Here is a 23,207-nt window from a genome sequence, read left to right as displayed (position 1 = left end):
CTCCATAGAATCATGATTTTAACTCAGGTTCTCCAACACCATCACCTCCTGCCCATTTTAGGAGCGTGAGCTGTAAAACCAGAGAGTAGAAAAAGCCTCTTCCAAGGGTGAACTAGCTAACCACAAAGGCAAAATCAGCCCTAACTGCAAATAATATCACTAGAGCACACCCAGCTCTGCTTGTCTGTGCTGGCAACAAAGCCTTGCTCAGGTCCTTGGACTTTCCTCCTCTCACTATGGGCAAGATGAGAAAATTTGGTCAAGACTAAAGGAAGCCTTGGGGATGTTTGGAAGGGGTACCCTTTTAAAGTGTTCCACAGTCACTTACATCTGTGAGCAGGAGGGGAAAAAGGGAGACAAGATAAAAAGAGCAAATGAGAGAAACACTTATTGAGATGTATGGTTATGAGCTGATGGACATGGATTGGACCTGACTCAGGGTAGGATCGGATGGTGTTCACAGTGATCCAGCCACATACATGAGAGCACCATCTGTAGGATATGCAAGGTTTCACATTTGATTCATCTTCCTGGTAAGCTGAGATGCTGTCATTAAAAGGGAAGGAATACTTTGCAGGAGAGGTTGGTTGGGATTGAATGAATGGGTTGCTTGTGGGTGTATCAGGGCTCAGAAAGGAGGCCTGTCCATGGTTAGCTATCATTAACTGAGAGCACAGTGTGTTTGTGCCCTTTAAAGACAATTGTCCCATCCCCGTGGCATTCCATGGGCAACCTCTTGTTTATAGTGAGAGAACAATGACCAAACAATCCTCAGATAGATTTTACTATGCATGACGTTTCAGAACAGATGAGTAGTAAGTCTCCAGGCAAAATTGCTATGTCATTATCCTATGATTTGGCAGGTTACATATAAAGATTAGAAATTTATAGAAATAAAACACAGCTTCTGTAGTGATACCAGGTCAGACATTTCCTAAGTGCCTAAGTTTATCATACTGTAGCCAAATAATAATATAATTTTCTCATATTTTGGTCTTTCCAGGAAAAGGGAGCTAATATACACTAGAGGCCTGTTGCAGGAAGATTCCTGCAAGAATAGGGTTTCCTGTGGCTGTCCTTCCCCTCACACACTGAGTGGCGGGATTATTATGCATTCAGAGATCATAGTAATCTGGCCACTCAGTGTAAATAGATGGTTCAAGCTATACTGTACTCCGTATAGTATTTTAGAGTAGGAGGGGAGACAAGTAAACTTAAAGTTGCTTCCAAATAGTATTTGTATTTATTTACTTTGTACAAGGAAAAATAATGAAAAACACACATAAGCAAAAATACTTTTAAAATCACAGACGGTCCATCCATGTTGTCGCAAAGGGTGAAATTTTCTTCCTTTTTTATGGCCAAATAGTATTTTATTGTGTAAATGTACCATAGCTGTTTCATACATTGCTCAAGCTGACGGACATTGGGTTGCTTCCAAATCTTGGCTATTACAAATAACACTTCTGTGAACATAGAGGTGCTTATATTTTTTTCAAATTAGTGTTTTGGGCTTTTTCAGATGAATTCCCAAAAGTGGAATTGTGGATCATAAGGCAGTTCCATCTTTTTTTTTTTTTAAGGAAACTTTATACTGTTTTCCACAGTGTCTACACCAATCCTCATTCCCACCAACAGTGTACAGGGTTCCCTCTTCTCCACATCAGCACTTCTTTATTGATTTATTGATGATAGCCATTCTGACAGGTATGAGAAGATACCTCATTGTGGTTTTAATTTGTATTTCTCTGATGATTAGTGAAGGTGAACATCTTTTCATATGTCTATTGGCCATCTGTATATCCTCCTGGAGGGATCTGGAGAGCATTGTGCTAAGTGAAATAGCCAGTCACAGAAAGAGAAGTAACAAATGATTTCACGCATATGTGGAATTTAATGAACAAACTGAACTAACCAGCAAAATAGAGACAGACTGATAGATGGAGAGCAGGCAGATAGCTCTGGTGTAGGGGTGGTGTTGGGAGAGGTGGAGGAACTGAGCAAAAAAGAAAAAAAAAGAAAGAACTCACGGACACCAACAACAGTGCAGTTATTGTGGAGGGGAGGTGGTGAGTTGAAGTGGAAGAGGTTGTAAGGGCGATAAATGGTGATGGAAAAAGTAAAATAAATAATAAAATGTATTTTAACTTAAAAAAGATCATAGAAGTTCTCTCAAAGGGTAGATAATGAGACGGCTGTTGGAAACTTCTTAATCCGATTTAAAAAAATACTTTCTTAAATTTATTGGGGTGACATTAGTTAATAAGATTGTGTGGGTTTTCACTGTTTAACTCTATAATACATCATCTGTATATTACATTGTGTGTTCACCTCCCAAAGTTAAGCTCCTTCTGTCATCATGTATCTGACCCTCTTTACTCTCTTCTACCGCTCCACCACCCCCTCTCCCTTTGGTAACCACCCTACTGTCGTCTGTGTCTCTGAGTTCTTGTGTGTTATTTACTTACTAGTATTTGTTGCTTTCTGTTTTATATCCCACATATGAGTGAAATCATGTGCTTCTTGATGATTGGATAGAGAAGATATGATACATATATACAATGGAATACAACTCAGCAATAAGGAAAGATAAAATTCTGCCATTTGTGACACGGATAGATCTTGAGAATATCATGCTAAGTGAAATAAGTCAGACAGAAAAAGTAAAGTTAATCTGATTTTAAAAAAAATATATGTTGATTTTTTTACAGAGAGGAAGAGAGAAGGCTAGAGAGCTAGAAACATCAATAAGAGAGAAACATCGACCAGCTGCCTTCTGTACACCATCCACCAGGGATGTGCCCGCAACCACATGCCCTTGACTGGAATCGAACCCGGGACCCTTCAGTCCGCAGACCGATGCTCTATCCACTGAGCCAAACCGGTTTCGGCAATCTGATTTTTATAAGCAGTTAAGAATTAAGTAAGGATGCAGAGGTAGATGGAGCCTGTTAGTGATGACAAACAAATAGCATTCAGGCCTTAAGAGTTAGGAAATTTGGAGAAGAGAATATATCAGAATAAAGAAAGATAAAGTACATTTCAGTTAAATAAGATCTGTGTTGACAGAAATCCAAGTTGGTAAATGTTTATTGAGATCCCAGGAATGGGTTCTCTGGGAAGCATATTTCTGAGCAATTTGGAACATACAAAAGGTGAAAGACATCTTTGCAGCACAGACTGCACATCAAGCAACATTATCCCTGCCCTTAAATGTAAGGGAGCTGAAAGGCCAGGCTATCGTTGGCTTATCTTTAATAAGCTCTTTGCAGGAAAGAGCCACTTCCAGTTCGTAGAGTGCCAAGGCAGGCCCTCTGTCAGTGTTATTAATTTCAGTCTTGGAAAGAATATACAGCACTAGTGGACTGTGTGAAAAAGACCGAGTGAGATAGAAATAAGATGAAAAAGAAAGATGGTTGTGGGCCAGTGCAGTTAAAAATGAAGAGATCTTAGTTAATAGAGTCAGAAAGAGTGGCTGGAAACACAAATCCTGTAGAATTTCCCAAATTCTGGATTTTGCTAATTGAATCCCCAGAGTATTTTTAACGTGTTCTTCTGACTCCCATGTCACCTGTAAGGTAGATATAAGGGCTTTATTAGATTTAGGTTTGCCATTTTTGGCAAGACTACCCCAGAGGGAGTGTTGTGTACAGTACTTCTTAATGTTCATGCCGTAACAGCATTTCTCATATCCGCCTCACCTGACCTTTGATACTTAAGCTCTTGTAGCTTCTGGAACCTTGTGAAAATCTCCCAACTGAAAAAACAAGACAGTGCTGAGGTTTTGTAACTGGGAACTCGGCGGACAGGCTTCAGGAAGGTGGTAAAATCTCTAAAACTGTGTGCAAATTTTTCTCTGCATGTTTATATGCTCACTCTTCTGGGGAGAGGTCACAGCTTTCGTGAACTTTTTGAGGGAGTATATACATTGAAAAAGTTAGGGTCCAATGTTCTAAAACTGCAAAGGTTCCTTTCTCTGTTGGCCTCTAGTTACCAATAGAAGGTTTAGGATTTTCATATTTTATAGGAACATCATATTAGATTTTGAAATGAACTATAATTAGGCTGTCTCATACTCCTAACTTTACAGACAGACCCATGGCCAGGTGATGGGAGAGTAAGACTTCATTACATTGTTGTATTGCTTCTTATTATCTCTATTATTATTATTATTATTATTATTATTATTTATTTTTTTTTCTTCCTGCAAAGAGCTTTATTGTTTCCATTGGGTCCAATGCATGGGAGAGGGCTCCAGGGTGGTTAAAAGAATAGCAGGTGGTTTCGGGAGAGACTCAGGCTAACGCCAGACACTAAGGCAGCGTTTTTCAACCGCTGTTCCGCGGCACACTAGTGTGCCGCGAGATGTTGCCTGGTGTGCCGTAGGTGCAGACAAGACAAGAATTTTATAATTTTCCACTATTTTGTTTACTTAATATTTCATAATAAAGTAATTATAAAATACTTTCTTTGTGTTTATTTGATTCCTATTCAAGAGAATTACTTTATATATAGTCAATATAGGCACAGAGTTAAATTTTTTAACATTTTCTAATGGTGGTGTGCCTCGTGATTTTTTTCATGAAACAAGTGTGCCTTTGCCCAAAAAAGGTTGAAAAACACTGCACTAGGGGGCCTACGGCCTGTGGGCACCAAAGGCTCCTGGTCATTCTTGAGATACTTGCTTTTGAAGAGATACTTGCCCAGTCCAGCCTGGGGCCGGCCGGCCTGTGGAGGTGAGTCATGTGTAACCCATCTTCTTGATTATTCTTCACCTCCTTACCCCGGAAGTGGTTCTCCAGGAAGTCTCAGAGCTGAGGGTCTACAAAGGTAGAACCAAGGGCCTGCAGCTCCAAAAGGGCAGTTTCCATGGCGTCCTGAGTTTTGTCCCATTCACCTTGGGAAGGCAGCCATCGCACTGGTTCTGCATCTCTAAGAGCCGCTCAGTGCCCTTGTGCTGCTACTTCTCTGCCAACTTGCGAAAGAAGCGGCTCACATCCTGGAGAGCCACATTATCCTGGCGGAGAAAGAAGCCCGGAGAGAGGCAGGCGTGGGCGCCCGCAGATGCAGGTTGGCCAGGCAGTTGACCGCAGCCTCCAACTCCGTGGAATAATTCTGAGGAATTTGGGAGCTCTTGGTTGTTTGGCAACAAATAATTTATGTAGGAAAAAACCCCCAAACAGTGTTGGCTGGTCTTGGAGGCTGAGGTGGTTGTGAAGGTGGAGACTGGATAAGATGCTGGAGGGGGTTCAGAGGCTGGAAGAAGGGCATCCCTGGGTCTGTTCCGTCCAAACACTTTTGAAGCAAATGACAGATCCAGGACCCCGAGGGCACTGCCTCTCTAGTATTACTTTTAAAGCCCTAGAGATGACACTCTGGGTTCACTAAACTTTTTGCAGTTGTGGGATGCTGATCCATGTGCATTTACAAATGGCTGGCTATGTCTCAAATGTTTTCTTATTACCTTTTTCTCCTACCCCCATACTATACATTTTGTCTCTGATTTTATTGTTGGCTAACATCCATAGCCACAGATAATTAGGATTAAAATCCTCTCATTTAATTCAATGTATTTTGGAGCTGATCTGATTCTGTGATTAGAGAGCTTAATAAGGCACAGTTCCTGCCTTCAAGGATCCTTCAGTCTATGGACACAGGGTTTTATTTTATTATTATTATTATTTTTTGTGTGTGTACATGCTTGGGAAGCACATACACCAATTTAATTAATTAATTAATTAATTAATTAATTAATTTAGCTAATTCAGTACTTTGCCAAATGACACAACCTGTTAGGTGAGAATCTGTTCTGGGTGCTTAGGAGCAGTCACTGATCTTTACCTTTTTATATTTTGAATTCTTGCCAGTTCTCAGGCAGACATGGCAATTTAACTTTATCACCAAGAGAGAAAACCTCGTTTTCCAGGCTGTCAGAATCTTTTCACCTGGTGGTGATGAAGTCATCATCGTTTCAGTGACATGTTTGTCATTCAATACTTCAGTGTGAAGCTTGGAGAGAATGGCTCGGCCTATCCCACGAAACCGGGAGTTGAATGGACCTCGTTTATCACTGTCACCTTCTGAGAAAGGAGCCGCATCTCCTCCCCTTTTCCCATCTGACACGGGACCTTTCTGAGAAGGCAGATGTTCCAGCCAGATACCATCTTTGAAAGGAGTTGTCCGGACAGTGATGCATTAGGTCCTTTTGCACTGCCTTTGCACCTCTCCAGGCCAGTTGGGGTGATCTTGTTCATTTGAGCCACAGAAGAGAAACCGATCCCCATGAGTGGGTGGGGAGTGCTAGTGCAAGACTCAAATGATCTCACTTTTTTCCCCTCCTCATCATCTTAATCCGAATAACATGATAGGTAATAAAGTAAATCCTTTATGAAAGGGCTGTTGTCGTTGATAATCCTTGAATTAACTACAAGTTAGCTTTAGTGCTCTCTGGGTGTTGCTTTCTTTTGCCATTTAAGGAGACATTTTGAGTAACTGGTTTTGGTTTGCTGAGACATCATCTCATGCAGTTTGCTGAAATCTTGTCCTGGGAGGTTTTACCTTTAGCTCAGTGTAGTTCATGTGGCATCGGGGCCAGTGAGTGTAAGGTTTTATACTCCAGGGGTCTTACCCACTTGACAGTTATTGGTGCCTGAAATATAGCCATTTATTCCCTTGGTTCACCAAAATATTGCTTCCTTTTAAAAAAAATATATTTTATTGATTTTTTACAGAGAGGAAGGGAGAAAGATAGAGGGCTAGAAACATTGATGAGAGAGAAACATCGATCAGCTGCCTCCTGCACACCTCCCACTGGGAATGTGCCCGCAACCAAGGTACATGCCCTTGGTTTATAATCGAACCTGGGACCCTTCAGTCTGCAGGCTGACGCTCAATCCACTCAGCCAAACCAGTTTTGGCTGTTGCTTCCTATTTAAGAAAAAACCTTAATGGATTGTTCCTCCTTTCATTCATTCATTCACCCATCCATCCACCCATCCATCCACCCATCCATCCATCCATCCATCCATCCATCCATCCATTCATCTATTTGTTCAAATACTTTTTGCATACCTAATCTAAGTGGCTGAGGCCTAGAGAGCAAGGGGGAAAGTAGAATGAGATGAATCAGGTAATGCATTTAGGTTCTGGATGTCCCAGGCTTTCTAAACTCTTCTAAGTAGTTTGGTCTTCTACGTAAGAGCCGTGGGAGACCACAGAAAGATTTTAAGCAGTGGATTGCTGTGCCTTGATCATGTTTTAGAAAGATGACCCTGGCTGGCTTGTGAGAGAAAGAGTAAACGTGGGGAGCAGCTGGGAGGTTATTGCACCTGTCCAGGTGACAGACAGTGATGTTTTTATAAATTATTTTTGTAGAAGAATAATTTAGTAAAATATGCAGGGATAGTAGAGGAAAAGCACATCATTACTCTTCTGCCAAGAAAAAGAAGACATTGAAAAAAAACTACTTTTATGGCATCCATGTTATATATATGTCACATTTGTCTATTCTACAGGATTCTATCATAAACACAGTGCTTATTATGCTGTCTGAAACTGCACGTGTTTGATGCATATCCTGATGAATATGCATGTAGACAGGAGTAATCATATATTTTGCTAGCGTAATCTCTTGTTCACGGCTCTTAACTTGCTTTATGAACAAGTAACTACTATGATGGACACTGTTTTATAGATGAAAGAGTTAAAGCAGTGAAAGGAGAAGGACTTGCCTAAGGTTGTCCAGTGAGTCAATGGCAGAGGTGCCATGGAACCCAGCCCTGAGTAACATTGGCTTCACATTTTATCCACGGGGTTTAAGGTGACTTAATGTGTATTTACAGGATCCTTGCAGACTTATTTCTAGGTTGCTCCTTTCTGTATTTGTGTGATATTCTTCTGACTTATTTTTCCCATTAATTACTTTCTCTCAATTAGGGAATACATTCTTGCAAAGTGTATATTGGTTAAAAAAGGAAGAGGCAGTTTTGCATGATGGTTAAAAGCACAGGGTCTCAAGTCGCACAGTCCTGGCTTAGCATCGTGGCTCTGACACTAACTGTCCATTTGGCTCCGCTGTATGTGTGAGCGGCTCATGCCTCAGGTTCTGCACTGGTAAAATGAGTAATTGTGCAGAAAATGCACACACAGCGCACTGAACACTTTGGGCCTTTGGAAATCCTCAGTAAATGTTAATTGTTATTATTGTTGCTGTAAAAAGATGGCCCCCAGTAGGTGGTGGAGTATGTTTACATCTTCCAACTATTAGTTAAGGTGTAAGCCTTAATATAAATTATCTTTACATCAGTTGAGTTCCCCGAGGCTTGAAGTACAGCAGGGAAACCTGATTGGTTTGTGGATTTAAATACTCATGACTTCATTATGTATGCATCAATCTCCAGTTTTGGTTTTGGTGTTTTATGGAGATAATTCATGACCTCTCTCTTTTTCTTTCTCTCTCAATTTTTCTTTGGTTCAATTGTAGGTGAGTATGGTAGGCAGAATAATGTCCCCTTAAAGATGTCCATTTCCTAATACCTAGAATCTGTGACTCTGTACATTGCAAAGAAGAATAAAAGTTGCAGATAGAATCAAGGTTGCTAATAAGCTGCTCTCAGAGTAGGCTAGTAGCTTGAATTACTCATGTGGGCCCAATATAATCACAAGTGTCTTTAAAAGTAGAAGAAAGAGGTAGAAGAGTCAGTCAGGGAGGGAGAAGATGAAGGCAGAATTCAACATGATGAGATTGTTGATTTTGAAGATGGAAGGGGGACACAAGCCAAAGGGTGTGAGCAGCCCCCAAAACTGGGAAAGGCAAGGAGACAGATTCTCCCCTAGGACCTCCAGGAAGGGACTCAGCCCTGCTGACACCTTGATTTTAGCCCAGTGAGACGCATGTCAGGCTTCTGAAATAGAGAACTGTAAGAGAATAAATTTGTTTTGTTTTGATCCACCAAATTTATAGTAATTTATTAGAGTGGAAATAGAAAATTAATATAACAAGTGTCTGTGTGTGACATAAAAATAGGAACTCTAGTGATTGATCCCCTCCCGCATAGATTAAATTACAGTTAATAAAAAAATTTCCATGCCATTTAAAAATAATTTATATGTATTTTAATATGAATTTTTAATTATCAGCATAACAGCAAAGATGGTTATACTGACCATATTTTATCAACCCTGCATAATCAAATTGTAGGCAGATTTTTTTATTTATTTGGTAATTAATTTATATAATACTAGTGGCCAAAGAGGGTGAAGGTTGATATATTATGGGGAAGTTTTTTCCAACTGAATTCCATAACATTCTGGAAAATGTAAGAGTTGGCTTGGATGCGAGAAGAGTTGGACCTATATGTAGTAATTATTTCACTGTGTATATGTTTATCAAAAAATACCTCAAGTATATACAATTTTTTAATTAAAAAATAAGTAATAAAGTAAAAAAAAAGAAATGTTCTATTCTTTAAAAAAAAATATATATATTTTATTGATTTTTCACAGAGAGGAAGAGAGAGGGATTGAGAGTTGGAAACATTGATGTGAGAGAATCATTGATCAGCTGCCTCCTGCACCCCCTCCACTGGGGATGTGCCCACAACCAACATCCATGCCCCTGACAGGAATCGAACCCGGGACACTTCAGTCCACAGGCCGACGCTTTATCCACTGAGCCAAACCTGTTTCGGCAGAAATGTCCTATTCTTATCAGAATGGCTTAGTGTGACCTTGGCCATTGTCACCTCAAGTGAAATACTTCATTAGCTTGAGTGTGATTGTTTTGCCAATGGAATGTAAGCCTCTCAGAGCAGCACAATGAAATCATACTTGCATTGTTATTGGGTGCCAGGCATGCTCTAAGAGCTTTGCATGCATTCATTAATGTCATCATCTCAACCTTATGAAGTATATGCTATTAATAGCCTCATTTTAAAGATGAGGAAGTGGAGATAGAGAGGTTAAGCAACTTGCCCAAGATCTCCCACCAAGAGGTGGCAGGGCCAGGAATCAGACCCAGCTGGTCTAGCTTCAAATATCTGTTCTTAATCAGCATGTGATTTTGCTTCTTGACCGGAGATGGTTAAAGTTCTTTTCTGGCTCTTCCTAACGCCTTAGTAGAGGCCACTTGTTCTGAATTTTCATCTTCTTTTCTCCCTCAAATTATAGAGTCCTCTGAAATGGGTTATAATTTTTAATTTGCTTTCCACTTTGAGACTTTGCTCTGCACCAACAAAAGTTTTGCTGGGGGTACAGGTGGGAAGGGGGGCGGATTCTATGAGAGTGGCAGTGAGGGGGCGACACAGTTATTTTTCATCTGATGGGTCAGTGGAACATGAGCTGACAAACACTTATTCCCCGTTGGGGTGCAGAAAGAAGACCTTCCTACTCTTGCATACAAGTTGGGGACAGGCAGTTCTCTACAACCAACTATAGGGATTTGGAGAAATTCAGCCCAAAGTGTGGCCTCTCTCTCTAGGTCTTCTGGGTCAGTAGAGTTAAGTTGCTTCTCTAATAGCCATGGATTTCAAGTAGGTAAGGGTTACCCTTGAGGATATTATGCTAAGTGAAATAAGCCAATTATAGGAAGACAATAATGCATGATCTCACTTACACGATATATCTGAAAACATACAAACACATAGAAATAAGGAATAGAGTAGGGGTTAATGGGGGCATGAGGGAGGGGAAAGGAAGTGTTGCTAATCACGGGGTTTGAAGTCTCAGTTATGCAAAATGAATACGTTTTAGAGATCTGCTGTCCAGCATTGTGACTGTGGATAACAATACTGTTTCTGTTCTTGGAGACTGATTATATAATGTACCAGGCACATTTTTTTGACCTTGCTAAGGAAATCAAAGTACTTAACATTCAGTCTAATTTTTGTGTGGCATTGGGCAAATCATTTAACTTCTCTGTTAGTTTTCTTATCTTATAAATGTGAATATTAATAGTAGCTACTTCATGTTGGTGCTGTGAGGATTAAATGAGTTTGTAATAATTATTAACTTATCGATTTACCACCCCACTTTATAAACAGATGACTAGTCATGTAGGGGAAGAACCATCTGCAAGTGTGGTCATTTCTCAGGCTAATGTCAGAACCTAAAAGAACCTTAAAAAGGCACCGAGTCATCCAGGTCTTTAAACCAATCAGAAAGCAGTGGCTTTTACTTCAGCACACATGCTTCAGCTGAGGATTTTGTTAAAACTTGGATTCCCGGGCCCCACACCTGGCGATGGTGGTGCGGGCTGTCTGGGGTAGGGCTCCAGAATCTGGATTTCACAAGCTCCCCAGGAGATTTGGGTGTAGGTGGTTTCTGGGCTGAGTAGAGAAAGTCTGGTGAGAAGTAATGTGAGGGGTTAAACTGACCGAACTCTAGGAAAATCTTCGGGCAGCCTCTTCTAAGCGGAAAATGATGGAGCGATCCTGGAGGATGAGGATGGAGAGGTCGTGGGCCATGTATAAGGGTGGGGGTGCAGTGAATGGGAGAGAGACGAAGAGGAAGAGAGAAGTCGAAGTAAGGTTACCCCTGTGTACGAAGCGGTTTAAACCAGCTCTCATATGAAGGTGGAGTCAACATGAAAAAAGACAAAGCGTAGAGAAAATAAGTTCCCTTGTTTATAAACACCAGTGGGTGCTGATATCCCTCTCCGTCCGAGACAAGCAAACAAGAGGCCTCCTGGCTCCACGGAGTCAGTGCTCAGTGAGTGTCTCATTAGGACTTCCGGGCTTGGAGGAGGGAACCTGGCATCACACCTGCCTTCCAGGACTGGGACTCGCGGATGCCTTGGTTTCAGGTGTCTGTAATTTGGCCTGGTGTTTAAGAGCATAAGTTTGGGGTCAGAGAGATCTGGGTTCAAGTCCTGGCTCTGTCACTGTCTGGCTCTGGGAAAGCCATTTATTCTGTCTGAGGTTTACTTTCCTTGTATGGAGAGAGGAGTAAAAAGAGCTGCCTTGTGGGAGGGGCTGTGCTGAGGATGAGAGGCTGTGAGGTGAAAGGCTCTGCCGCCCAGGGCCTGATACATGGGAGATGCTCAGCACACCGCAGCCATTATTATTATTATTGTTGTTATTATTATTATTAGTAGTAATAATGGCATTATTATACTCTATAGCACTTGTCTCCCAAGGAGGCTCACTTTGGTGTTACATTTATATTAATAATGGCAATATTTATAAGAATAATTAATATATATATTGAATATGTGTTGTGTGCCAGATACTTCTCTAAGTACTTTACATACTTTATTTATTTAATTCTCACAATGATCTGATGGTGGTTATTTTGCCGATGGGGAAAGCCATGTTCAGAAAGGTTCAGTAACCCACTTGAGAACTCACAGTGAAGAAGCAGTGGTGGGACTTAAACTCGGGCTCCAGGGACCATGCTGTTTTCTGAATCATGCTTGGCTTTTGGGCTAAAATTATATTTGTATTGACTCCTCCTTCCCCTCTCCATCAGCTCCTTTTCTAGCTGCTGACCTTTTCTGAACTGTGTACATATATAAAAAAAACCCACCTTTAACTCCCTCCTGTGGCTGCATAGGATACTGGTTTAGCTTCCTGGTAAAAATCTGGGCCCCTCATTGTTTGAACACTCATTTACCACGTCTAGCAGATGGCTTTCCATTCCTTACATAGAGAAGACACTTAAAGAATCTGTACACCTGAGTGGTCAGAACCCCCTCATTACGATGCAGTCTGTAGTTTATTTTTATCATGGAAGGCATGCCGGATGCTTTGCCAAGTGGGAGGAAGATGTCCTATTTCTGGGATAGATTGTCAGTGGCGTTGATGCACCAGACTGAGGTTAATCTGAGTCCAGCGAGGTTCTGAAACCCTGAATCCTGTTGGAATTAAAACTCGGAGCAGACTGAGCAGCCTTGGCCTCTTACCAGTTGGTTTCCCAGTCTGTTGATGTTATGTAGGGGGTTGACCAGGTGCCATCACTGAACCAACGCAAAGGAAGATGGCATGGAAGGAAATGCCATATGCCCGGCTTTCAAATTAGAGAATAAACTCCATTCTGCAGAGCACTTTACAGTGTACAAAACCCTTTCACCATCACGATCCCATTTAACCCTTCCAGCTGCATGGGAGGCAGGGCCCACATTGGTATGTCCCTTTTATGCAAGGTCACCCACAACGGCTCGGTTGTGACTCTGCCCTCCAGTTGCCTGCTCTGTCCACATTTCCACCCTCCATTTGAGATAGTATGCAGGTAAGTGCTACCAGGGCTAACAGGTGAGAGAGAAGTTATTGATAGAAAAGAGATCGCCCTGGAAGTTCTGCATTCCACTTGCTTAGTGTAAGTTGCTACTTGTGTGGAGGGAGTAGATTGCTGAGCTGTGAGTTAATGCTTTTGTCTTTGATGTGGGCATCAGTCATCAACTGATACCTGATACATATCCTAAGACTTCAAGAATGCTTTATTGACTACAATTGCGGGCTTGGTCACAGGGGAGCTTGTTCTATTCTTTGTCCTCCAAAGCCAAACACTGTTAAAACTTCAAAATTATGACTGGGTAGATAAATTCATGGAGAAAGAATTTTAACTTGAGATGATAATGACACAGGTCTAGAGCCATGGCTAAAAACAATTGCATAAACAGTTGCATTTGATCTTCATAATATCCGTGTGAAGTAGGCATGATCCTCATTTAACAAAGAAGGAAATTAAATTGGACGAAGGCTAAATGTTTGCCCTAGGAAATGGCAAGTTTAGGACTTCAGACTTTCTGACTCCCCTTTCTGTGTTTGATTCAGAATTATTTACTAAAACCTCTGGAAATGTCAAGTAGCCTTCATAGGGAATGACCTACACGCTCTGAGACCCACTGTGAGAAGCTTTGATAATGGCTGGGACTTAAGTGAACCTTCTCACTCTGGGACTGCCTTGTGCTTGCAAATAGAAATTATTCCTGATTACTTTCTTGTACAGTTTGTGAATATTAAGTCCATTCTCTCTGGTGGATAGACTGAAGCAGGCACCTAAGTTATTTTTCCATAGTGACCCATCACAAGGACACAGAGGAGCAGGGTTATGTCTTGAGCGTTCCAGCTACATGTCCCTTGTAAAGCAATCAGAACCAAATCCCATTCCCTAAAGAATAGAAAGAGAAATAGCAAACATTTAATGAGAGGATCCATGCTATTTCTTCAAAATGCTCTAGATCCACTCCCCATAATTGTTCCCAATTTTCAGTGAAAATATTTGGAGAACCTAATGTTTTCCCAAAGTTTTGGAGAACATGGACATCTTTAAAAATATCTTGGGGAAGATAAAATATGTACGCATGGGTAAATAGTAATTAAGACAACAGAGTTCAATAGGACTTAGATTCATGACAATCTATTCAAGGAAACTAAATATTAAGGATGTTTTTCTCTATTCATGCTGTTCCCATAGAAGCTTCTTTCTACATCCAAAGAGGGAGTTAAGAAGGGAAGATTGTAGCTTTTCACCTTCATGTGCCACAGCCAAAAACAATCCCAGAACTTGTCTGACTGGCTCTAAGGAGGAACGCAAGTAAATAAGACCTGAATAAACAAAAGAGAAACCTGCCCATCACTTGCGGGCAGTAATGTAGGTCACCTTCCTGGGCACTTAAAAATCAGTGCTTGTTCCTTGGATAAATATGAAATGGAATTCCAGAGAATGTCAGGTTTTTTTTTTTTTTTTTTTTTTTATCATGTTGACCGCAGAGTCTTGGACAGAAGCAGAATGTCAATGGGCACCCACTGTAGTAGAAAGAAGCTAAGTACCTGAAGGGACTGGGGAATGCTTAAACCTTTCTGGCAGGAACAAGTATTGGCCTCTCTTTCATGAATGAGGGTCACTTTCATCACCGTGGGATGTTAGACTTTGGCTGCTCTGATGATGAAGCAAGGCTGCACATGTTCATGAGAAGAAATGACTTTCCCATCCTTAATCTCCTTGGTGATGGTCAGGATTTTAGCGAGTAGTCGAGGCAGGTCTCTGTAGGCGCAGTTGGGCTGGGGTATCCCCTGGAGAGCTGAAGATGATGTGTAAACTGGGACAGTGCATTCCATGGCTGTGCAAACTGAAGGCTCACACTTAGTGGCACACGGGTTGCAGGGAAGCCTAGAAAAAAACAGAATTGTACCTGTGATTGCGGTAAGGCAACATTGGCTCTGGAGAAAAATGGCGGTGGTTAAGTTTTCAACACCCGTCACTAAAGACAAATACTTTCAAAATACTTATCCTGTTGTCTCACTTTGTACTATCATTGGTGGAAGGAAAAGAATCAGACCAGAGGCATGGAAAAGCAGCATCCTAGGTTCAGAAGTATTGGATTATGTTAGCTTCCGGTACAGGCAATGCCACAGCACCATGGAAGACCACTACACCCGGTGTCACAGACGGCAGAGAGCCCAGTTCTGCTGTTATCAGCTGGTGTCCTCAACCCTCCTGATTAAGTTTTTCATCTGCAGAATGGATATATGGGAACTAAACTTACAGAATCAACAGTGATAATAGACAAGGAGCTTATTATCTGAGGAAAGGAAATTAACCAGATACTTTTTTTTTTTTTTTTAAATCAGGGAGTTAATCAAGGTATGCATTACTGGTGGGTGGCCTGAACCCCATCTATGGAAGAACTCTCAGTGCTTCATTGGGAAGCTCCAAAGCGCCTTCTGGGTGTATTTATAAGTGAATATTTTTAAGAGAATTGGAGTTAGAAGCAGTCAGAACATCTTTCTTTGTTATATTATGGCTCCCCAAGGTGGTAGAATTGGTTAGCATTGGTTAGCAATGTGAGTGTGCCAGTTAAAAGAATGCTATAGACAGAGTTCATTGATTATTTGGGGGAGGGAGGTCTTTTTAACAATCCTAACTAAGTTTGCCTTTGTACTGGGTTGCTTCAAAGAGCTCATGCTCTTGGTCAGTTTCTTATAGGCTGGTAAGCTTCTTATCATCTAAAAACATTACAACTTCTATAAAAATATGCTGAAAAGTGCATATGTACATGATACTGTTGGCACCAAGGAAGAGTGGCTGGACAGGGATAAGGGTTTCAGCCTGAGCAGCTTCCTCCAAAGGGAGCAGGGTTGTACCGTTCAACCTCATGACATTCAGACGTTCATCTCACTGGGGAAAATCTGTAAGTCAGGAATCTTCATCTTTAAAGAAACCACTTTCCCCCTAGTAATTTTTAAAAGTGTAATAAGTTAAAACCTGTAAGGAAGTAACCAGGAGCACCAACTTCTCAAAAAAAATTGAGCTCAGCTTGAGTAGGTTACTGTGTGGATGTCCAGACAGCACAGCTGAAGAGAGTGTATGGACCCTTTGATCCAAAGCTCCCATCACTGGTCAGATAAAAGCCCTGTCGCCCTGTTGCCAGTGGTAGTACATACATACACACATGTTGCAAGTGTCTTTTTCATAAAGATGTTGGTACGTTACGCACTTGCTGTCTGAGCTCTCCAGCAGGCTGCGGTAGGTGGCGATCTCACACTCCAGCTGGGACTTGATGTCCAACAGAACCTCGTATTCTTGGTTCTGCCTCTCCAGGGCACATCGGATCTCCGCCAGCTGAGCCTCCAGGTTATCGATCAGACACTGCATCTGGGCCAGCAGGGCTGTGTAGCGGGCCTCCGTCTCCGCCAGCAGGCACTCCTGGGAGTCTCTCTGCCTCACAGGAGGAAAGCAACATTTATCATGATGACTCCTTTAAGCCCAGGTCTTTGAGATCTGTACCATTCTGAACAGTGATTTCTTTGTGACAGGTACTAATGAATCTTCAAGTCCTCTTACCATCTCCTAACCCAGTGGTCGGCAAACGGCGGCTCTCTCAAGCCACGGTTTGCCGCTCTGTTGACTAATGAGTTTGCCGGCCACTGTCCTAACCAACTAAGTCCAAAACCAAAATTATCAACTATGCTAAAGCTTGCTACTCTCTCTTTCTTTTTTTGCCTCCTTTTAAGTGCTACTTATCTTTCTCTTTCTTAATCACTTGATAATCTCCAACCACACTTGAGAAAAAAGTACTCCAACTTATTTCACACCTAGGAATTAAAAATCCATTACTGTGGTACCTCAAGTGTGTTTGTACCTTAAAAAGGAAGTGAGCAGCATTAAGCCACCTCCCTCAGAAAACTATTTTATACATTTTGATAGTTTGTAACTTGATCATTGAATCAATTTTTTTATATGTAAAATATGAGAGTTGAAACTTTGATGTTTAAAGTTCTTTCCTGCTCTATCATTCTGTAAGTTTTATGGATAATGGCATTTTATATTTTAATAACCTATTACTTGCATGATTATCCCCATGTTTATAGATGAGAAAACTGAGGTTCAAGAGGTTAAATGAGCTGCCCCAGACACATGACCAGCTGGTGACAAAAGCAGCTTTGGGGAAGGTCTTCCTAATACTCTTCCTCTCTGAGCTTTTCGATATTTCCTACTTCAGAGAGTTAGTAGGTGGTGGAATCAGTTCTAACTTGGGAACCTGAGTTCTGGCTCAGACTCATAATTCTTTTGTGACTTAATGCCTTAGGATGGTAGTGCCTCCTCCACCTATAAAATTGGTGAGATGAAACTTATATTGGATTTGGCTTGGGAAAATCACCTTAGCTCTCACCTGTCAAATTGGCTTAATAATTATGCCACCTCCCTCAGAAGATTATTTTATAAATTTCGATACTTTATAAAAATGCTTTGCATAAAATAAAATTCCCTTTTAGTGTTTCCCAAAGTGCATTCATGGAGCACTATTGCCATGAGATAGTCTTTGAAAAAGGAGTCCACAGTCAAGTATGCTTTGGAATGCTGAGTACCATGTATTCCCTTCTTGGAGATTCATGGTACATATCAGCTTCTCAAAGGCCTGCAGGAAGGCCTCCTGCTTAACCTTGTTTAATCCAGCGTTTACCAGGCTTACTTGACCACAGAGTCCTTCTTTGGCCATAGACCCTTTAACAGACAGAGGGACTATTGTTCCGAGGGACGCAGTTTGGGAAACATTGCAGCACACGTGTCAGGAGCTATTGCCATATAGGGTGCTAGGCTTGGTCAGTTGGTTGGGTACCATTCGGTGCTGGGCCTGTCGCTCCACCTCCAGAGCATTCATGGTTCTTCTCAGTTCGATGATCTCCTTCTGGCAGCACTGCTGCTGTTGAGAGCTGGTCCCCACCTGCTGGTTCAGCTCCTCCATCTGAAACACAGTCAAGGACCATGGATATGATGGTGGAAAACATAAGTTTAATTAAAGGGCCCCTGGAAGGGCAATGTCTGCTCACAGGTTCTGACTTTCCTGCCCTCCCCACCTGCGTGTTGAACCACTGTTCCACATCTCTGCGGTTTGTCTCCATGATAGACTCATATTCACATCTCATTTCTTGTAGAACCCGATTCAGGTCAACAGAGGGGGCAGCAGTCACTTCAATGTTGAGTCTGTCCCCAAGCTGGCTCTGTAAGGAATTGGTTTCCTATGGAAAGAAAGAGAGTGTGAAGTCATTGGTGAACAGATGACCTCCTTGCTTTCTTGTTTCAGTCTAATAGCAGTAATGTAGCTTAGTCACGTCTGGACCATAGCCCACAATAAAGGAATACATGATTCAGAGGTGCTTTTGAGATGCTATAAGATGACTTAAGGCTATTTCAGATGTGACTGTGTGTTTAAGTAAGTGCAACATTAAAAGGAATTGACGGCAAGATCAGGGTTTAAAGGATTTAGATCATTTTCAGGGACGGAGAAGGGGGTGAAGCCGCACAGAGGTGGGCTTTAATGCGAGGCTGTGGTCCCTATGGTGCCAATGTGGGCTTATGCCAATATTGACCTACACCAGTAGTGCCCGGAATCTGTATAGGGATGTCTACTAAAGTAGGGGAAACCTGTAAGGACAATAAAATTGGGCTACTTCCTTCTTTTAGAAAAGCTGGAGAGGATAATGGCGGTTTCAGATACTGTATTATATGCAACTGATGTGAACTACATGGAACCAGTGGTAACATTAATAGTTATGATCAGGGCTAAAAAACAGAAGACTATCTAGAGAGGACACCCTTTATCAAGCTCAACTCAAAGGGACCGATGCTATTTTAAGAGGCTTAGCTGGGGCTTTCTCTAACCTCTTCATGGTTGCTTTTGAGGCAAAGGAGCTCCTCCTTCAGAGATTGGACTCGTGCCTCCAGGTCAGCTTTGTCCAGGGTCAGTGCATTCAGGATCCGCCGGAGGCTGTTGGCATCTGCCTCCACTAGCTGGCGCAGGGACACCTCAGCTTCATACCTTTGACAATGAGACATTTTTAGAAGTAAAAGACATTAAAATGTAGGTGGTGTTAATCAAGCCAAGCAGAACTAACTGCCTTGTGGGTCTCTCATTGCCTGCCTTTCTCATGTGGGTTTTCTTCTCTTTACAGGTGGAATCCTTAGATAAACATCACCACTTAATTATTATTCCTAGATTATTTTGCCAGAGTGATGCTACATTGCTTTTCTTTGAGATGAGGGCATTTATCCTCCTCTCCCTGCCCCTAGAAGTGATGCATTTAAGTGCAGAGTATTGGATTAGGATTTAAGAGAATTTGCACCCAAGATTTGGCTCTTTCTTGTACTACTACCCTGTTTCCCCAAAAATAAGACAGTGTCTTATATTAATTTTTTTCTCCCAAAGTTGCGCTAGATCTTATTTTCAGGGGATGTCTTATCTTTCCATGCGCTAGGTCTTATTTTCGGAGGATGTCTTATTTTTGGGGAAACACGGGTAGTTGTATGCCTTTGCATAAGTAACTGAACCCCATTAAATCACAGTTTTCTCATTTTAAGTAGTGTAACAATATATTTGCCCTACTTATTTTACTGAACTACTGGGAAGGTAATCAGACGGGTTTATATGTTAGAAAATACAAGCTCTGTATACATGCGAGTGGTTATTAATTGTAACGCTTTATTGAATGTGAAGGTCTCTTCTGAGCTAGTGCCTTCATGGTGGGTGCGGAAGGGTTGGTAGACTCATGTATAATCTTATTGAGGGTATCAGCACCAGATGCAGTGTGAATTCTGTCAGGAACGACAGTGCTGGGTGGGCTTACTTGGCTTTCAAGTCATCAGCAGCCAGTTTGGTGTTGTCAATTTGTGAGACCAGCCTGGAATTCTCAGCCTTGGTACACAAGATCTAGAATTAAGAAGTTGTACACACAAATGAGACAAACACCAAGATCCCTTCCTTAAAAACCAAGGGGCTGCTGTGTATTTCAGTTAACGGGAAGGCTAGTTAGGCTTTTCCTAGCTATGCTTAGAAAGCCTGAAAAACTTGGGAAAATCAAGGTTTTTGTTATTTTCCTAAAAATTAAGCAAAATTACTTTAATAAAAACTTGTGTCAATGTTTTATTATTAAAATATAAAATCTACCTTGAATTTGTGTAAAATATATGATCCCCCAGAATGTAAAATCCATGAGGGCAGGGACATTTTAGTTCACCAGTATGTACCCTAAGCTAGAATCATGTCTGGTACCTTGATGTGATGCTCAGTAAATATTAGTAAAACCAATGAAGCAGTATAAATCCAGCACATATATTAGCAGCATTTCACTCTGAATAGGAAAGTTAGGTTTGGTGTGGGGAAAAAACTACTTAAACAATTGGGAGATGAAAAAATGAGCATAAAATAGAAAAAGTGGTGATGGTGGAAAACATGAACAAAAATTAAACTAGGTAGGAATTTATTAAAACAAAATTGATTTTCTCAGATCCCTATTTTCTTAAAGAAATAGCAGCAATGTATTGTTCCCACATTTTGGTCCTGAATTTTCTGGTTAAAATAATAGCAGAGTTTATCTCTAGAAAATGAAAATCTATAACTATAACTATGAATATGGCATCAAGATGACAATTTCCTTCAAGACATGTTCTTATTCTATAAAAATATTTTTCAGCATAAAAGGAAATAAAGAAATTGGAGAATGTAAATTCAAAACTTGAATATATAGGTTGCCAAGAATCTTACCTTCTGCTGGAATTCCTTGATGGTAGCAAAGTAGGACAGGTAATCAGGACATATGACAGGGAACTCTTTGTTACACTCTTCCTGGATTTTACACTCCAGTTCTGCGTTCTCTCGTTCCAGCATCCGCACCTTTTCCAGGTAGTTAGCAAGGCGGTCATTCAGGAATTGCATGGTCTCTTTCTCATTGCTGTGGATGCCTTCACCACACCAGCCACAATCGACGTTGTGAACTAAGCAGATGGGCATAGGGCAGAAGCAAGGAGTGGCTTGGCAGCCCTGGGACTGCCAAGTTCTCAGAACACGGCCAGTTGGTTGGCATTTGTTGGTTTCAAGTAGTTGGCAGCTGGTGTTGGAAGAGATGATCCTAGAATTTGTAATCCTAGAGCGGCCTTGGCATGGCGTTGAAGAAGAAATAGCTGTTGAGCAGTCCTTAGTATCCATAGTGTGTGCCCAGCTTTGGTTTAGTACAAAGTCTGTGTTTCCCCTGCATCAAAAGCTTAAGCTACTGTGACTGAGTCTAAATTCCGAGCCTTTTGTGGCTTTTGCTTCTTTGAAGTGCTTATATAGCCTTTCCTCGAGGCAGTGTCACAGCAGACAGGATGTCTTCCTGTCTGGTGCGTATGTCGAATCCCACAGGAACATCTCATTAGCCTGCTTTTTACTCGCCTGAGAAGAGTTACCTGGTCTCATAAAAACGTGCATTGAGGCTGTTACTAAGTTATTACCCATCACAACTACTACCTGTCATTGGATTCAGAGCTTCACACTGTTTCTTCAAAAGGAGCTGTCGTCACAGGTCTAACAGCATCCATTATTAAATAGGAATGAGCATATTGCATTCATTAAGTCCTTGTTGACCTCTCCACCTGGACCAGGAATGAGCATTTATTTTTCCTTTCTTCTCTAGAAAAGGGAAACTATTACTATCTAATAATTCTTGGTGTGAACTTAGAAATCAGTATTTTATTTTGTTCTGCCCAATCGATTTTCCGGTCTTCTTTTTCATCTTTGTTCTACTCAATGTTTTCCCATTTTTATTGTGAGTATGGATTAAAACGTCACTCCTAACTAAGGCTCTTTTTAAAGGCAGTTGTCAGAATTCTGTCTTAGCTTTCCAGATAGGTTTTGATTGCTAACGAGAAATTTCTTGACAAAGAGGCTGGTTACCTTTTGGTTTTTCCAAAGCCCACATTTGATAACATTTTTCGTGCTCAGTGTTTGCTTGTGGTATTACATTAGGTAAACTTTGTGAGCATCTTGGTTTATATTTGATGTTTAAATACGATCTGTTGAAAGATATGTGTGTTCTTTCTCAGGAATACTTACTCAGCATTTTATTGAGAAATTTATTAGCTCCCAGGCCTTTATAGAGGCACTAGGAAAGGATAGTTTCTTTGCCTTTTCCAGTTTCTAGAGGCCGCCCACATTCCTTGGCTTAGGGCCCCCTCCCATCTTCAAAGCCTGCAATGGCCAGTCCAGTCTTTCTCACATGACCCTTCAGCTTCTGTCTTCCGCATTTAAGGGCCCTTCTGATTATATTGGGCCTACTCATATAATCTAGGATAATCTTCCTATTTCAAGGTCAGCTGATTAGCAACCTTACTTTCCCATAGCTACATAGCCTAACATGTTTAAATGTTCTGGGATTAGGGCATAAACATCTTTGGGGACCCATTGTTCTGCATATCAAATGATATAAAGAAAAAACATAAAGACACATCATATTTTTGACCTGAAATGCTATATTCATCATTATAAAAACACCAAGTATTTTTACATTAATTAAACTGAGAGCCCAATGAATTTATTGCAGTCCTCTCAAACTGTGACTTTTTCAACTTAGACAAGATAATTCTGAAGTTTTATGAAAAAAAGTAAACAAATTTGAAGAGGTAGGAAAATTCTAAAAAAAGAAAAGCCCAGAGAAACTAGTCTTTTTGGATATTAAAATATATTTTAAAGCCTCAGTAATTAAAATAAGATGGATGCATAAATAGACAGGCTGTTGGTATAGAATAAGCAGTTTAGAAATCCCAAGTAGACTGGGATTTAGTATATGATAAAATGTGAAATTTAAAATCAATTTGGAAAAGATAAACTATCAATAGTCTGGAGATAATTCTGTATCGCTTGGGGAGGGGTAAGGGCAGGCAATGTTGGAGCATTTTTTCTCTTTTTGTGTCTGCAACTGCTGGTGTTTCTCAGTTCTTGGTTTCTCCAGTTCCCA

The 23,207-nt window shown here is 41.0% G+C and overlaps 1 protein-coding gene across 1 annotated transcript; it reads right to left on the bottom strand.

Annotated features, from left to right (window-relative positions):
• Positions 1–14,693: 14,693 nt before the first annotated feature.
• On the bottom strand, positions 14,694–21,421 carry KRT39 (keratin 39; the record flags this gene model as incomplete). Its single annotated transcript, XM_084863754.1, has 7 exons — positions 14,694–15,108; positions 16,436–16,656; positions 18,059–18,184; positions 18,297–18,458; positions 19,102–19,258; positions 20,064–20,146; positions 20,981–21,421. 7 exons carry the CDS (start codon positions 21,419–21,421, stop codon positions 14,862–14,864), a joined length of 1,437 nt encoding a protein of 478 aa, XP_084719880.1. The 3' UTR covers positions 14,694–14,861.
• Between the last annotated feature and the right edge of the window lie 1,786 nt (positions 21,422–23,207).

The sequence above is a fragment of the Pipistrellus hanaki genome (genome assembly GCF_964339955.1).
Source record: "Pipistrellus hanaki genome assembly, chromosome: 16".
Classification (NCBI taxonomy): Eukaryota; Metazoa; Chordata; class Mammalia; order Chiroptera; family Vespertilionidae; genus Pipistrellus; species Pipistrellus hanaki.
Note: the sequence above shows the minus strand (reverse complement) of the source record. Positions and strands in the feature narration are given on the sequence as shown.